This window comes from Opisthorchis viverrini (assembly GCF_000715545.1).
Source record: "Opisthorchis viverrini unplaced genomic scaffold opera_v5_626, whole genome shotgun sequence".
NCBI lineage: Eukaryota > Metazoa > Platyhelminthes > Trematoda > Opisthorchiida > Opisthorchiidae > Opisthorchis > Opisthorchis viverrini.
In genome coordinates, this window is record NW_008752296.1 from 74871 (window position 1) to 92875 (window position 18005).

General features: G+C 41.5%; 2 protein-coding genes across 2 annotated transcripts in view; one reads left to right on the forward strand and one right to left on the reverse strand.

The window, feature by feature from the left end:
* T265_11888 (hypothetical protein) overlaps positions 1-18005 on the reverse strand; it is a gene marked incomplete at both ends in the record, with an annotated part of 76128 nt that overhangs the window by 42416 nt on the left and 15707 nt on the right. The gene's annotated exons all lie outside the window — the stretch shown is intronic.
* Positions 17183-18005, forward strand: part of T265_15596 (hypothetical protein) — a gene marked incomplete at both ends in the record, with an annotated part of 37414 nt that continues 36591 nt past the window's right edge. The window contains one exon of the mRNA XM_009178705.1: positions 17183-17311. Coding sequence (XP_009176969.1) covers positions 17183-17311 — 129 coding nt within the window. The remainder of the gene's footprint in view (positions 17312-18005) is intronic.

The following is an 18005-nucleotide window of genomic DNA, read 5'->3' on the forward strand; positions in this document are numbered from 1 at the left end:
ATGCGCAAGAGCGCCACCCAATAAGGTCCTAATCTAGATCACCTTAACTTTCCCGTAAATCTGCAGCGGTCATGATGAAAACGTTTTCATCTATTACACTGGCCATGGTTTCCGTAACTATATCACCTTCCCGGAAGGAGATGTAAGTTTTGATAATTTTGATAATCACCGTCACACCACACGGCCATTCAATAGGAGGCTAAATTTTGAATGCAGTGAAGATGCCAATTGTCACGCGTGGTTCCTTATAGAACAGTTTATAGTTACAACTGATATAGACATTCCCCGAATGCTGGAAGAGAAGCTGCGAAGTTCTGGCGTCTCTTTCTCTCAAGTTTGGCAGGTGCGTAAGGGTGCTATATTTATAAAATTACACATATTTAGTTTGCTTTAGTTCAAGGTGGCTGAACTCACATGATTCAGCGGTTGATCCCTTTAGACAGCTGGACAAGCGTAGGTACGACAAACAAAGAAGCTGTTCGTACACGGTCACTCATGGGGCGTTGATGGCATGAAGGCAAGATGATATCATTTTTAACAGTCGGGAGATAACGCGAATCAATAGGTCATCGTTCACTATGTATGAGACAACTGCTCCATCCTTATTGAGTGGTGCGAAATATAGTTGCAAAATTTTACTGTTCGGCCATGGGGCCAACCGACAGCCTGATTTTGCCGCGGTTGATCGGAATATTACATCCCTCATCCTTCAATTCAGGAAACCACATCACTGCTGGCTTAATTATGGAATGACAACTCATAGAAAAGCCGTTCATTGTTTCTTCCGCAATGATTACACTGTGTATGTAGTGAGACGACATTTGAAATTTTTCAGTTCAATGGAAATCATCCTAATTTTTTGTCAAACATGGTTAGGGCTAGAAGTATCTCCACAAATTGACTTGTCTCACAGGATGTGATTTCACATCTCAACGGGCAGTAAACGACTTATGCTGCAATTTACTTATATCAAGGCTGTATTTTTTTTAGTGCGGAAATATTTTACAGGGGTATCAATTTGGATTTCCAAAAAACTCAATAATCCTCCACCAATAATCTTTCAAGCTCACTAATTTTCTTTCTTGCCTTGCGACAGCTCACTGCCGCGCAATTGAGTGATATCCTACTCCACTTGTATAAAAAGAAAAAGTATAACAAACCGGTGTTTTACGTGGATGCTTGCTACTCTGGCTCTATGTTTATGGATCTTATTCCTCCAAATGTGGGTACCAAGTAGCGTAATTTTTTTTGCCTGGCTCTCTTGGGGATCCTCTGAGTTATCATACTGAATTTCCCTCATGTATGGTTGAAATACCGCCATGGCCAGTTGAACTAAACGAAGATCCAAGCATGGTTCATCCTTGATCTCTTGTGATCATAGAATGTACGTAGTCTCTGGTCATCTGCAAGAAGCCTTTATCCAGATAGTCAACAGCATCACACGTTTATCGAATAACGTCTCCTCTGCTGCTGGACTAGATTCAGCTGGTTAAAAGTCACTGTAATATCGGTGCAACACATGTGATATTTGGGGCCCTATTGTTGCGACCAACATTCTCAGGTGGATGTAGTATTTGCAACTTAGGAACAGATCGTGAGTCTTTCATAAAAGGTACACTTTCACGGGACAAACAACTGGTATGATACCAGTGACGTGACCAAATTTTTACCGTTCTCGTCAGTGATCGATTCTGACGGGGTTCTACCAGAGGAAATCATTTTATATATCTACATACGTATGTGGTTTGGACTGCCTGACCCAAACATGATTGACGAGCTCCGTCCAGTCTTGTTCCAAGAAGCGATTATGCTTGAGAGAGATTAAAGGACTGCGCCTTTTCTGATTGACCCTACGGAGGGCGAAACCCATGGTTTTCTGCCACCGATTTTTCATCGAGCTTCTGTTTAGTGTGCTGGTTTTCGAATTCTGGGACCTTCGCGATTTCTGTGAGTCAGAGTACAAGCTGCCTCACTTTTTCACAAGTTACCAATCTATACATTCTCCTGTTTGTACTCTCTAAAACTGCAGTCTTCGTGACAAAATCAGCCAACGAGAAGGAAGAAAACTATGGTGTTTTTGTACGGATAAGCAAGTCGGTGTTTGTCTAGCGACCGAATACTAGTATTCCTGGATTAGGGATTCGGATCACGTGAGTTTTGTGAAAACCGTTGCACAAAAGCCTGTCAGTTGGTAATGGATATTTCTGTGGTGGGCAGCATGCAGTGTTTGTGCGTTTGTTTCTCTTAACCACTTATTATTTTATTCCTAACGAGTTATCCATTCTGCCTCATTACGTGTTAACCTATGGATGACAGCGGAGTCTGGGGTTTCTGCGAGTTGGCAAGTATTTTGGACATCTGTGAACACTCGGCCAAAGGTTTTGTTTTGGCATTTGGAACTCCCGGCTTACGCGCCGTCCAGACGGATACTGGTCGGCATCCTCTACTCTTGCACATCGACACTTGCGCCCATTAAGCTATCAATCGAAAACCTAATACGCCTCAATCTGTTGCATACGCAGCAAGATAATATTTGAAGGTTCCGCCAACGTGAATTTTTCTACTGATTTCAAAATTCAACCGCATAATACAGACAGATCATGCGGAGTAAGATGGTGGGATGTTTCATGTCTGGATTAGTTTAGCTTGCCTCGAGCTCCAAAAGTTGTATCTCTGACGGCCCCGTCCTTGGTAATTATTTTCTTAAACAATACGGCGCTTTTGTGGGACTGGTGATTATTCTTTTAAAAACAGTTCAGCCCGCAGTCGAAAACTGAATGTTGTCAGTATAAATCCCCTTCTGAAATGGAAATAAACCATGATTCCCAATCTCACTGGTTAAAGTCGCCGTAAAGTATGCGCTTGTATCAATGTTCTTGGAGTTCTTGTTCTCATCTTTGATTTAGATCGCCTGAGTAGGTGGCTAGAGCTGCAGGTGCATCGAAGTGATTGTGGTAAGCCAGTATCAAATAATTTCCCCTTTCACTTTGATTCTTTTCTTTTGAATCGGACTTCAAATGAATTTTGAATGCACGCAGAGAAGCGTTAATGTTGAACACGGGTGCTGGCAATAATAATAATAATAATAATAATAATAATAATAATAGTAATAATAATGATGACGACGATGATGATGTTGATTCCCCTGAAGCGTCAAATTCTTAGTATTTGTATGCGTATTGCGTCCTGGTACAGCGGAGTGCTTTCTGCTTCCCCAGAAATACGCGTCGTTCCATAATTCGTTGTGTCAAACTCAGTGATGATTTCACTTGATAAGTTGGCTTTGCCGTGCATCACGAGCGCAGAATGTTCTGCACCCAGAAGGTCCTGTAAAAAATTGCCCCCGGCAAATTACCAGAGGCAAACACTGATGATTCTTTGAGGATGCTGTTGATGCTGCAGATGACGACGGCGGTGGACTTCATGAACGCCTTCTTCTTAACATATCTGCTGAAATGAACCACAAAACACAATGTGCAGCATATTCTGGTGAAAAACATTCCGTCAGGTGTCACCTTATCGCCATTTGAGTCCTTCTATTTTCCCACGTACCCTGCCTAATATCGAATGACCTGTATTCACATACTGCCCTAGCCACACGATATTTCCCTCCAAAAAAGTCATCAAACATTGCAAATCAAGTTGGCTTGGCCATGTGTAACGCGTCCCGATCAGTGGATGCTCAGAGAGGTGTTGTAATCCATACGCAGTACGCAGAGTCCTGAGCCAAGAGGTGGACAGAACGAAATCAACGGTTCTGCGAAAACCTTCATTTGTATGTGTATGGTGTACCGGAACAGTAAAATGTTCACTTATTTATCAGGAGTATGTGTCGTTGTTTAACTCGGTTGGCTTAAATCTAATTGTTTTGATATGTTTTGCATTTATTGGGTCTTGCGTAAACTGATCCGTCTTTTTCACTCATTCTCCACTCCCGTTATTTCTCTCACGCACACAGAGTGACCTGAAAAAGCGAACACTGGAACAACAGTCCCAGGAGGCGAAAACGAGGACAAAAGCTAGTCACCTGATGAAATACGGTGACAGGGTTTGTCAAAAAGCGCGGAGAGATTCAGTTCAATCACCAATCCGTTATGAAATTGAGTGTATTTGTGGACATGACACTCGTATTTCGTTATTACTGGAAGATGGCAGTGAACCTTTAAAATAGATGCTAAGGGACTTCAGGTTTCATAGACGAAGTTTGGCAAGGCAGCTGGTCCAGTTTTCTATATATACAAACCTAGCCAGTGTCATCTTGCGGATAACCAAGTAATGGCCCCGGGTACCCTGTGCTCTATACATTTCTGTTCTATGGTACAAAAGGTACTCAAATCTGTATGAATCAGCCGCAAGTAAGTCAGGAGAAGAATAGATCTACACGATGGCTGCAACTCTCAACTGAGAACATATCACTCGTATAGCTAGTGACTATGTGCTCACTTGATGTGGTTTCCCGTGGCTGAACGATAAGTGACGCTGTCTAAGTGAAAGCCAGTCACTCTGCTGTTCAACCCATTGTGGTTGAAGAGTTAAGCATTCAGTCATTTTCCGGAAAGTCGCGGGTTCGTCATTACCTGCTGGAGTGAGATGCGCACTGCTGCTGATTCACAATATCAGAGGAGATATCTATACAATGCTTCTCGGTTTTACAGCATTGATTGGTTTCACTGAAGGGATAGAACATGTAATCAACTGATGAAGCTCTGCTATGCGGTAAAAGCGACAGTGCACAATGACACGGCTACAAGCGATTGATATAAGCACGTCACAGACACATTGTGGTGGGATTCAAGTTTAAACTATACAAGTTGATGAAGGGTTTGGCAAACCATCTAGCTGATATTCAGATATTCATGCTCCATGGCAACCTTAGAACAATTTGTATGTACACATCTGTGGAAAACGACGTATTAGTGCATTCTGCCGAATAGTTAATGCGGTTAAAATACCTGCTATGTGATTCTAGGCTTTCGTTCATTTTGTAGTCCAAAGATGTTGGAAAGCTTTTTTGAACATTGGAATAATTTATGTGACTTTTAGTAGCTGACATACAACAAAATCAAGAGCGTTCTCTGGTTCTTAGGAAAGCATAGAGAAACATATTAGTGATTCGGTGATTATCGATGCTGAAGAAAAATGAGAACAGACGTTTATTGATCAATCAGGCCCTTCACCACGGACACGTGGTACCCCAGTGTAGAACCACGGATGCATTTAAGACGGATTTATATTTTTATGGAACAATTCGCTATCTGAGCTGAACATACAGTGAAAAGTGTCTGTTTATGGTTCATTTCAGGCGATGGGAAGTCTCCCAGTTGGGAAGTTCCAAGGTCATTATTATCTACTGATGCACCAGAATGATGTGGCCAAAGCAGTATGTGTTCAGCAGAATTTTATATATTTTGTATTGTTTATTGTAACAGCCACAATATATTTAGGGGACGAAGTGATTAATCCGAAGTCAAATGGCAGTCTAATTAGTTGTGGTATTTGCAATCGATTGCGTCCATCACTTCACTGACAGAAACGCTTTTCATTATCCGAGTCGATATCATCGCAGTCCTTCGTGTTCAGCATTGGATTGCTGTTTCATCGCTGGTAGCTGGGTGAAAAATTCCTATAAGACTCCCTCCCGACAGTTTTTCTTGTTTTTGTAAATTCTGCGCCCCCTGGGGGGCGGATATCGGGGCAATATCGGGGTCCCCACCCCGGGTTTCAATCTCTTTCTTTGGGGGTCTGTGTGTATGGATCTCTGGAGCTTTGATCGCTTCTATCCTGCGTAGATAGGGTGAGCCGTAGGCCGGGTGAAAAAATTTGGGAAATTTGGTGGTTTATTGGGCTTAACCTCGAGTTGCTCATACTAATATATATAATGACAGTATATTATAATATCGCGGTATTACCAATCCCCCCGGGGATTGTAGTAGAGAGAGAAAGGGTGGGTGAAGTAGAAAAGAAGGGAGATACGCATCAGGGATTGGTGGTAGTTACTGATATATAGGCGCTGGTAAAGGCAGTGAGTAGGTGTTGGATTGCGTGGGTGGTATTATAGTAAGGGTATAGGGTATCATGCTGAGATTGGTTGTGTGTTGGGGTGTTAAAATACAGACAGGCAGTCGGGATGAATGGCTAGCTTTGAGGTCATCCATTGCTATGGTATATATATTATAATAATAAGGGGGGACTACTATATATAATATATACATGTATATATATATATGATATTATATGAACGTGTATATAGGCATGTGGCGTATGCGTTTGCGTTAGCCTCGTTCAATCAACGAACACGTCGGGCTCTCTAATTCATACGCAAATCAGTGTTACATCTACCGTCTTAAGGAATTCACCATAGTTCAATTTTGTCTGTTATATTTAGAAAAACGGGTACTTGATAAATGCTGCTGAGCTTGGCTACCAGAGTACTGCCTCTCATTTGATATTGAGAACAGGGTGATTAGTGCATATATCTGAGCTGTGTATTACCCGGTTTGTCATATAATTGTCAGCATCTCGAATAGAATGACGTAAGAAAATGCGCACATAGATACACGCATCCATATATATATATATGCACCTATTTATACACATAAGTACAAACATTTATACATAATTATAAAGCGATTCACATAGAGGCAGATAAGCAAATATATTAATGGAGAGAAAAGTCCATATATATATTACATTGAAAATCATGCGGACATAAAGACGGATATCTGGACAGGAAGGCTCATGCACAGATGTTTACTTAGACAGATAGACAATTCGATACATAGATCGATAGATAGAGAGATATATAAAAGTTGGGGATTCGTCCTGCAAGTGAATCTAATCTATAATGAAAAGCCGAGAAGCACTGTGCACCTTTTTCACCCGCATTGGGAATCATCTCACGAAACTCGAAAGAATCAAAAAGCCGCGACATCCAGGCCAGTAGATTGAACACTTAACCGCTCGGCCACTAGTGGCTGATTAAAAGTGTGACTAACTCGCACTTAGACAGGATATAGCGACGCTCATCCTCTAATTACGGGATCCACATCTCGCGGTCATACTTGTTGACTGGCTACTCGAGCAACGACTTCTCAGATAGACGTTTCACTCATCCTGTGAATTTTATCCTTCCACTGAGATAAGAATATATTGTTGGTGGTGTGAGGAGATTTGAGATTTTTGTGGGGATTTTGAACTCTAAGTGAAGCCAATCTATGCTGAAAAGCCGAGAAGCACTGTACAGCTGTTTAATCCTTATTGGGAATCATCAGCAGTGCGCATCTCACGAAAATCCGAATGGCCTCGAACCCGCGACATTCCGGGCTGGTGGTTTAATAGATAGATAGATAGATAGATAGATAGATAGATAGATAGATAGATAGATAGATAGATAGATAGATAGATAGATAGATAGATAGATAGATAGATAGATAGATAGATAGATAGATAGATAGATAGATAGATAGATAGATAGATAGATAGATAGATAGATAGATAGATAGATAGATAGATAGATAGATAGATAGATAGATAGATAGATAGATAGATAGATAGATAGATAGATAGATAGATAGATAGATAGATAGATAGATAGATAGATAGATAGATAGATAGATAGATAGATAGATAGATAGATAGATAGATAGATAGATAGATAGATAGATAGATAGATAGATAGATAGATAGATAGATAGATAGATAGATAGATAGATAGATAGATAGATAGATAGATAGATAGATAGATAGATAGATAGATAGATAGATAGATAGATAGATAGATAGATAGATAGATAGATAGATAGATAGATAGATAGATAGATAGATAGATAGATAGATAGATAGATAGATAGATAGATAGATAGATAGATAGATAGATAGATAGATAGATAGATAGATAGATAGATAGGTGGATAGATAGATAGATAAACAGTTAGACTGGTTATTTTCTCTCATAGTGAGTAATCTAGGAAGACAATTCTCCCATTTAGCATTTTCAGCGCACCTGTTAACGTTATATAATGCCGAATTTTATTCTTGTTTCCAGGCGAAAGTTATAGATAGAAAACTATTGTCTCATATGCATTTATTCTCAATATCTTGACGCCTCATGGAGGCCGCAACCAAAGAAGAACACGAAACTGCTTGGCGAAGTCCAAACCGTGCACTCCATGTTTCATCCCACAAAAGCAACTGGATGCACGATATAAGGATCGCTATACGTCAGAACTGATTTGCTTAGTGAAGAATATTGTGTGCTACATGAAGATGAGCATTTATTCTCAATATCTTGACGCCTCATGGAGGCCGCAACCAAAGAAGAACACGAAACTGCTTGGCGAAGTCTAAACCGTGCACTCCATGTTTCATCCCACAAAAGCAACTGGATGCACGATATAAGGATCGCTATACGACAGAATTGATTTGCTTAGTGAAGAATATTGTGTGCTACTTGGATGAAGATGAAAGCTAATCCAGTTAGTAATTTAGCGGGGGTTTCTTGAGGCCACCGATAATCGAACGTGGTACGTATGGTTGTGCAAGAAATCTTTTGAAGTATTTCACAATCTTACACAACTTCTCTCGTTATTTTAAGATACGCCACGTCGTCAAGGACACATTTGACGACATCGTCAGTGATGTGATGATCCACCATAAGCCAACGGTAAAGCGCTTGTCAAAGAGGGATGAGTTCACGTGTTTCAAGCCAGTATTGATCAATTCCGTATACCATAATTGTCAATGCAATCACTCTTGATGTCAACTAAGACGAACATAAGTGCCAAAGAAACCCTAGATAAATTCCATCACAACACCCATTCGGTAGGCAGTTTCGAAGCGAATCGAGTACTCATATCACTAGCACCATCGTACCTTTCTTGAAATTTGGCGAATTTATGTTTATGCGCTTTATCACCAGGGTGAATCCTAGAAGGCAGCGAGTGATGTAGATTTATCAGTTTAATAAACAAACCGAAGCGTTCTGGAATGAGATCGCCAACTACTTGTAGTGAATGTATGAAGGCATCAAGATTGAGAGCAGCTGAATGATGTTGTCTGGCTACAGTTCAGTTCAGTTGAATTCAATGTAATTGATTTTCCTCGGATGTGACACTAGACAGTGGTGACAAAGGTCCCGTATGTGTGTGAAGAAGCAACATTTGGCAACGTGAGCAATTCTTGATAAATTTACAGGTATTGTTATTCAAATCGAACAATTTTGAAGAACATTTACTGAACAACTCGACGTCCGACCGACAGAAATCTGCGAAGAAACGGTGGAAGGAGGAACCTATGTTTATATCGGGATTTATGTTCCATTTTTTCTGCCTCGTGTTTCCAGTGATTCGAAGACCTAATAATAAAACTCAGGAAAAACATTGTGTAGAGAAGGGTTCAGTTAAAAAGCACGGGTGAGCCCAAACCCACCCGGAAACTTCCCGTCCAGATGACTAACTTTTATATAATTGGCGAGCTATGGACAAGCAAGGTTGCCTCACTGATTTCTGATTTCCTAAAACCGTCTCGATAGGTTCATCTTTCATTACATTCACAATTGACAGCTTTTGCAGTCAGCATCCTATCATAACATGGACGATCGTCACCAGTTCAAATAGGCAATTATCTGCAGAGCACGATCATCAGTCATAATGGGACTAGTTAGATGGCTGCTGGAAGGATTTTAGCACCTCACGACAACTTCTGCCATTCTCGTCATCAGGCAGGTCTAATCAGGTAGGCGCACTTCCCGAGTTCCCATCAACCTTTTGTTTCATTTGAGCATTTACTGGAGCGAAACATCGCTGTTAAAATTAACCCGGATTCGTTTGTTTTTCTTGCTCTGGGAGCATTGGTCAAAATATGTGTACTTTGTGTTCAAGTATAACATGATGCTGACGGGAACTCGGGGAATGTGACTACCTGCCGAGCCCCAAGATTTGTTGAGAGCGTTAATATCAGTACTAAGGAATTTAGTTCGCGGTGCTCACACAGGTTCACTCACCCGCGTTTTCTCTGCTAACGGTGAAGTGGTTTTATCGAGATGCTTCGAAATCTTCGGAATTCAGCTATGCTGATACTCACCAACACCTCTCATATGTAATTTCTTCAATCTCGGGCCTGGTATCCGACCGAAATTCAGTGTGTATCACAGACAATCTTGCCCACCCGACAGCATTAATTGCAATTTTTCTCGTGAACGCTGAATTTCGTTGTTGTACCTTAGGGTGACTCTTGCCTGATCATACATTCCCGTTCCTTTGGTGCGTTCTTAGGCATTGGTATAAACCTGTGTTGGACATGTACGATCCTCGGCCCGTCGTATGCGCGGTGATTCTTTAGTTCTCTAGTTTCCTGTATATGCGTGGTGAACCACTCGTTTGCATGCCTTGATTGACTTCCCAACTGAGATCCTTTTATCACTCCGTCTTCAGGTCACAGGGTCTGCTCAGCTATCAGTTCAACTAATGGAGCTGTGCGAAGCCGGGTACTAGGCCGAAGCCATCATCAATTCTGTCCACAGCGTCTGCTCCTAAAGGACTCGCACTCTGTGGTGTGACGCTTGGCAAATAAAATGAATCGCAACTGCTCCGCATCGTGTTCTGCTATCGTTAAAAGACATGAGTGGTATTTTCCGATCTAACTGGCAGTATGAAACTCGTTCGTTAAAAAACAAAAGAATCCATGTGGAACTGTCCGAATTCTCAGATTTTGAGTACCATAAAGACGCTTTCACAAATCTGATGAACTATTGCATGATTTATTCGAAGGACGACTAATAGAAGTTGGGTTGATCAACGCAGCTATAACAGTTTTCGGTTAGTCTGTCAACTGAATTAACACTGCTCAAATTTCATTCAATTCTCTTGTCCACCCCAACTAGACTAGAGACGCATAGTGAAACTCAGCCCCATGGACTTCAAATACGTTCTCATACAGCCAGTCACAACGGCATGCAATGCTTAAGTGAAGTCGCCAAAACGGTGTTGGTTTGTATTCGTCTGTTTATGCCACACTTATGCACACTTGCTACTTGATGTTGTATTTCTAAACATAGGTTCACTAAATACTCTTTAACAACTGACAACCGGTCTCTCCTTTCGGGGTTTCATTAGCTAGGCGTACAATTTGATGTTCAATTAAAACGGGGTTGATAGGAAATCGCAGAGGAATACATCAAAGACAATTCAGCGCTACCGAGTAGATGCGTTGTGACAGTTGATTAACAGGTGCATGGGAGAGTTTGGCCTTTCTGTCTCATTGATTGTAACCGTGGCGCTTGGTCCCGCGCCAGCGTGAGCCAATCATATTGATGACCAGCCAATCGGTTAGGTGCTGTAACCACTAGCCGGGCCGTGATTGGTTCGGTTTTAAACTACCTGGAATTTCGTGAGATGCAAAGTGGCGATGATTTGCAATAAGTGTGAAAGGGCTTGACAGTAATTCTCAGCAGCTGGGCACAAACAACCCACAATTCCAAGATAAAAATCTCCAAAAACGATTCCGAATATTTCTCATCGTATCAATAATATGGGACGGCATCTACCCTAGTATAGATCTGGCACCTGTCAACAGGTTTGAAAACCACATCTGAAGAGGTTCCGAATCTGATTGTTGTCTAACACTGAATAACGAAATTGAATATAGTTGATTACAGTAACCTCCAGTGGTATCAATTTTGATCTCAAAACGCAATTACCGTTTTACGCGTGTGCTAGATGAATGACGGGCTGTATCCAGCCCACATTTAATAAAGAAATTTCTTTGAGCTGGCAACACAACACTCTCATTTTAATTGCGTCGACGTAACCCGTTTTGGGTCGTGGTGTGTTGCGCTTGGAAGTGGCTGAATACCGCCTTTTTTCAAGCGATTTCTTCCCATCTTGGCTATCCGTGTGCCCTGGGTGGATGCTGGGTTATTGCATTCAGGAAGGGAATATCAACAGTTACTGCCGATACACACAACCACCACTGGGTCGTACCATATTTTAGATGGTTTAATTTGGCCGTTGAGCGTGTAGTGGTCCGGCCACCAAATAAGTTACTCTACCAGTAGTGGGTGGCAAAGGAATAAAATGAATAACACTAAGTTGAGTATACATCGGAGCAAACTATAATAGTTGTTATTTTGAACACAGATCGTCGTTTGCCCAGGTTAAAGAGTAAACAGTTATTCAATCATTGTTTTCACCGAAATTGTCCCTACGTATAACAGATTCCCAGGATACTCTGAAGTGTTTAGATGACAGAATAAGCACACGGGATTCGCAAATGGCCGCTTTTAGCGCGAACGAAAGCAGAACAGGAAGTCAAAGCACCTGGCGACATTTGTGCGCGTGGAATTGTAAATACGTGCGTTTTTTGAAGTGTTTTTTTGTTCAAACAAAACAAACGGTTATTCCATTGATGAAACACGTAATGCCAAATAAAGGTACAAAACATCACAGACTTCTTCCGAAATGACTTGGACCGTGGACCTATTTTTCAAACCCGAAGGCACTTAAGAGGCTTCATTGATTATGCTGAATAAATAAAATGTGGTTCATTTGAACCCCGGACCAGGTGATACACTGCAAACATGGTCCATTTAGAACAACAATGGGTGACTTAATAATTTGGAATATTATTTTTGTCCATGGTTCCTCCTCTAATTCCGGCATGAAAGTATATAATGGCTACTGCGTATGTAACGCCATGTTGTTTTCCGGGTCCCTGGTCTGAGAAATTTGAGAAAATCAAGTGAATCAATCATTCCTCATCACCACTATCATCATCACGATCGATATAATCCCCGGGATCTTCATCATCATCATCATCATCATCATCATCGTCGTCGTCGTCGTCGTGATCATCATCCACGTCTGCGTGGCATCAGTGCTCGCAGCTGGTGCTTCGCTGCCGCGCAAGCAGTTTTCAGGTGTACGCCTTATTGTGAAGCAAAGGAAGGGGATTCACTTCTGCTTTACCACTATCCCTTGATGATGTCAAAACTTCCAGGCACTCAGTCAGCCAATCTAAATGAAAACTGTTTTCGGGAATGCCAATGAGACGGATTAGCAGCCATATCATGCGGCTTCTAGAAATAGACTTATTCTTGAGTCAGTCCCAATAAAATCCAAAGACACTACAATCAGGTTGAGAGGTTATTAGTCTTCAAATAAATACCGTCAATTACTAAATCTTTGTAAAACCGGTTCTGCTGGTGTTTCGGGGACATTTGTTTGTGCACATGGAGATTGGTCGTGATTGTCTCCCAACCAGAAACCGGGCTGTTTGGTGGTATCCATTTGAGAAATTTTAGTTCATCTTTCTGATGAGAACTCTAATTTCATACGAGAAATGCTTGTCTTTGGACGGGTATCTATTCTTCTCCCAATATGATAATTGTTGAATAAATGAAAATCAGCAACAGCAACTATAAACTGCTTACCATGTTTGAGGAGGGAAGTCAATCTGAATATTCAGTCTTAAACGTCATCTATTTTACCCCAATTTATTTTATTGAGGTCAAGTGCAGAATGATGATTGCAACGAGATAGATTGCCTAAATGATGTGGTGATAAGGTACTTGCTTTATTCTGAACGGAAATTCACACCGACATGTGCAGTCTTCTCGAAGTCTCTTCCTCACCATCACATTTTCCTCGATTAAAATCTCTCTTGGCCACCCGAACACTCGACCGGTTTAGGATTCATCTACATTAGTTTACATCACCTATGGTTCTGAGACGACGGCTTTTGATCGAGGAGCCAAATACGTCTTAAAATTCGAAGCCATACTGCGAAACAACCCAGAAGGTGATGTGACATATATGCTGTGAGATTCGGTGGTATCCGCACTGCAGCCGTACTTGTCTAGAATAATAAAAATAGTCAGGATGCTACAGGTTCGCGTATGTGCATCATCTGTCACACTACAGTGTGAAATTCCGCATGAGTTTTTAAGTGAGAAAACCATGAGCACCAGTGAACTCGGAGGTCCATTGAGAATATTCCTAAAACAACGACACGATTCAGGAATATTAATCAACAATTCTACCCGTAATAGAATCCAGGAAGCACTGTAAATCTCTATTAGATCTCGCTCATCCAGAATATTGCTCATTCTCATGGTGTTTCGCTGATATCAGCGTGGCATATATTATCATATGAGAAAAACCGAAAACCCAAATAATTGAAGGAGAAGCCCTCTAAATTTGAGTTACTTAAATGGATGAAGGAATGAGACGAAAATGACTTTTATCCGGATTGATCTGCTGATATCATAAATGTGGACCTTATTTTCAACAATTCTTGTCTTCAAAAGAAAACTTGTCCCTTTTCACAAAGGTTTGAACCTCGTTAACTTTTCCCCTAAATCACTAACTTTACCTACCGTTCCGTTGCTGTAAAGGATGAAGTCAGAAGGTGCTAAGCGACATAATCTGCTCACCCCATTTGAAGGCGAGTCCGATGTATGCATGAGCTGACACGTTGCATAACAATTTTTTCCAAAAATAAATGAACACTAGACAATAACAGCGACACACATGCCATTCTGATAAGCCCTCTTGTTGCGATCGTCGTTGCAGATAAGCTTATTTCCGATTTTCCCGTCAACTAACTTGATTTACCGGTTCATTGCACAACCACTGCATATTATGTGGGCAAGGAGACAGAGGATGACATCAAGTGGCGCAAAACGGAGTAATCTGCTAACGTCATTTTAAGGCAGGTCTGATGCAAAGAAAAACAGTATTACCCCACAATCAGTATAGTTTTCATCGCGCCGTCACGTTGCAACTTGTTGTATGCAAACCGTAACTGCCACAAACGTTACAACAGGGGCAGGTCTTCAGGGAAACCGGGAGAACGGAAGACGCTCTTGAAAATCAGAACCCATTGCATACAAAGACGCAGAACCGCGCTTGTATCATCATTGACAAAATGACAGGGGCTACATATTTGGCGTGGACTTGTTCGTTTCATGACATACCAACCATTGTCTATCGCGGGTATCGATTTACAGAACACAGGCATTTTTCGCCGCTCAAAAGTTCGACAGAAAATGCGACACTTGACCGATGCAACATCAAACAAATTTGTACTCAACTTGAATTGTGATAACTTATCTCGTTGCAATCACGAACGTAGATCTGGAAATGTTGAAAGAATCTAGCTTAAGGTGGGTGGCGTAGAAAACTGAAAACCCAGGTTGATACCATATTATTCTGCTTCAACATGATAAGCGGTTTTTAGTGCTTTCGTTGATGTTCTCTACCCAGAGCTACGGACGCACAAGCTCTCACCGTGCTCAACTAATGATACATTCTCGTCCAGGGACAAGGCTTTCTCGAATAAATTTAGAGTCACTTTCATGGTTGGGGCCAAAATTACACAAATGAACACCACCGAGGTCTTCATCATTGGGATGAGCTGTATCCATGCTACCTGCGACTCTCTGGTCTGAACAACGAAAATTTTCATGTGAAATTTCAGAAAGGACGGAATGGAAGGTGGGCGTAGAAGGTTCTTTTGAAAATTTCCGCAATGGATTTTGAAGTTCCCATAATCAGAATACCAAGAGCCATTTAAATTTGGGAGATTATTTTTTGAGAAAAGTAGCTGGTTATCACAATACCATCTCATTTGGTTTACCTGATCCGTCAGGGTGTTTATATATGTAATTTCTACGGGATCAATCTCTCCAGTACGAAGCAGATGAGAATGTCACCGGTGGGTGATAAACCCAATGCACAATATCATGGGTGATAAGACCCTGATCTGACTGATTACTTGAGCGACAATCAGCAGCTGGCTTAGCTGATTTTTCTGAAGTCATCTCTATTGCGTTCTCGGTGTGATCAGACGGTCTCAGAAGATTTCTGGCATTCTGGAGTACGCTTCAGTAATCTGAATTTCCCTATACACGATTCATTCAGTCTACATTCCCTCTCAATGTAAGTGAAGGGAGAGACGTGATTGAAAAGAGAGACCTTGTATTTACTAGATTTCTTGCAACACAAACGCAGCAAATGTTTCGCCCTCCTGGAACTGGATTTTCCCTGTGGGCGTTATGTAACGAAGGCTGTCAACAAACATAACTCCGATGAACGATCCCGAGATAAACTCTATGAAATTGAAGCAAACAAGAATTAATCGCTCCCCTTGTAAGGTTCCGCCGGGATCATCAGGCTACAAAAAACATAACGGAGAGACCGATTACCAGAGAAGCAACGAAACCAACAGTGACCCAACAGTGAAACGCCAAGCGACAACACATGTCGATTGGAAAATCAGTCGTCTTTTTCGCAGCCGCATTCAGACGAGACTGGCAAAATACTCTTGTGAGCTACTATTGCACGAATGATGCACAGGGCGAGTAAAATAGACCAGCCAACTGAAACACGTAGGACAGTTTTCGGGTCGTGTCTCGAATCCCCCCTTTGATTCCGATTTGTATCTTGTTCACTCCAACCGGACAATCGAAACGTTGTCAAAATCAGCTCCATAGACTTTGAACAATTACTCAAGCAATCCGTCACAACTCAATCGAATAGTTAGCTCCAGACAGTGCGAAGGTGTCTGTTCGTCTAACAATCAGACTGGTAACCAATCGTTTGGAATCGTCTTTTACCGCAGTTGCAATATGAGCAGACTGGCAGAATGCCGTTGTTATACTGGATTCATCAACTTGTCTACGTTTATGCACGTAAAACGGGACAAAATCCGAGCTGGACTTATCTTATTCAGAACACTTATCCATTCTTTTTACAGACGTTTTATTTGCAGCACAGCAATCAACACAATGGGGAGGCCAATCAACAGAGGAAGAATATGTGCCAAAAAAACAGACCAATACAACACAGAGCAATACAACAGATTATTTCGCCACATAACCCATGCACAACAAAACCTGTACGATTGTTCTCGGAACGACCGTTCACATAAACGTTTGCTGAATACCTTTCAGTGGCTTCCTACCCGTCTCCCCTTTCTGGGTTCCAGTAGATAGGTATACAATTTGACGTTCAGATAAAACATAGGGTTGATGGGAATTTGCAGATGAATATAAAGAAAATTAATTAACGCCATCGAGTAGATCCGCCGATGGGATATCAGGTTCAAAATCATTCCAAACTAAAAATTCTTGGGTGGTTGACTAGAGCTGTCAACTCACAGACCACGATGGATTTTTTTGTGTGAAATGTGGAAAACAGCATTCAAACAGTACTACCCCGCACTTAACAAGACCCTGTTTGGAGCCGGGTTAGATCGGCTCCAGTGGGTGAAGACTACTACCAAAATACCGAAATACATCGTCCTTCGCCAGCTGGTAAGTGGTTCTACTTAACGCAAGTCACTGGCGATAAGCAACCCGAGGACAACGGATTTCTCGTCCCGGTAAATTTTCTTCTTGTTTGTTCATATGATCAGTAGTCGGCAGTCCTTGGCGTTAGCATTTTCTTCCATTGTAGGTAATGCGTTTTACCTGGATAATTTACCGGCACCCTGAGAGTCACAAGCAAAACACCGGAGTCTAGGAATTCACCCAACACCCCTATCCCATTTACAATCTGACTCGTTCGCTTACATAGAATATAACGATCGTTCGGGGCAGGCTATCGCCACGATCACATTCGGTCGTGCTTCTATGGCTTGCGTGAACACTCACCGGCATCCGCTGAATTGACTGAATGATTGGCTGGCGTAGATTTTCTGCTGAATATGTTTAATGAAGTTCTAGGTTCGCCGCAGTTTCCTGGTATCTTAAGGTTACTTTAAAGAAACTACCTTTCAAATAGTTATACTCTCATATGAAAATTAACTTCATTTTAACGAAGACTCAAATGAATCCAGATGAATTTGTCGTGTATTCTGGTCGCCTCCAAAAAGATTGTCAATTAAACTACATTCATGCATAGCATCCAATGTTGGAATGGTCCATTCATCAGGGTACGCAAATTATTCCTGTTGCTCTTTGTGTCCTAAATATAAACGTCGCAGCACCAGAGAGTTGCTATATGACT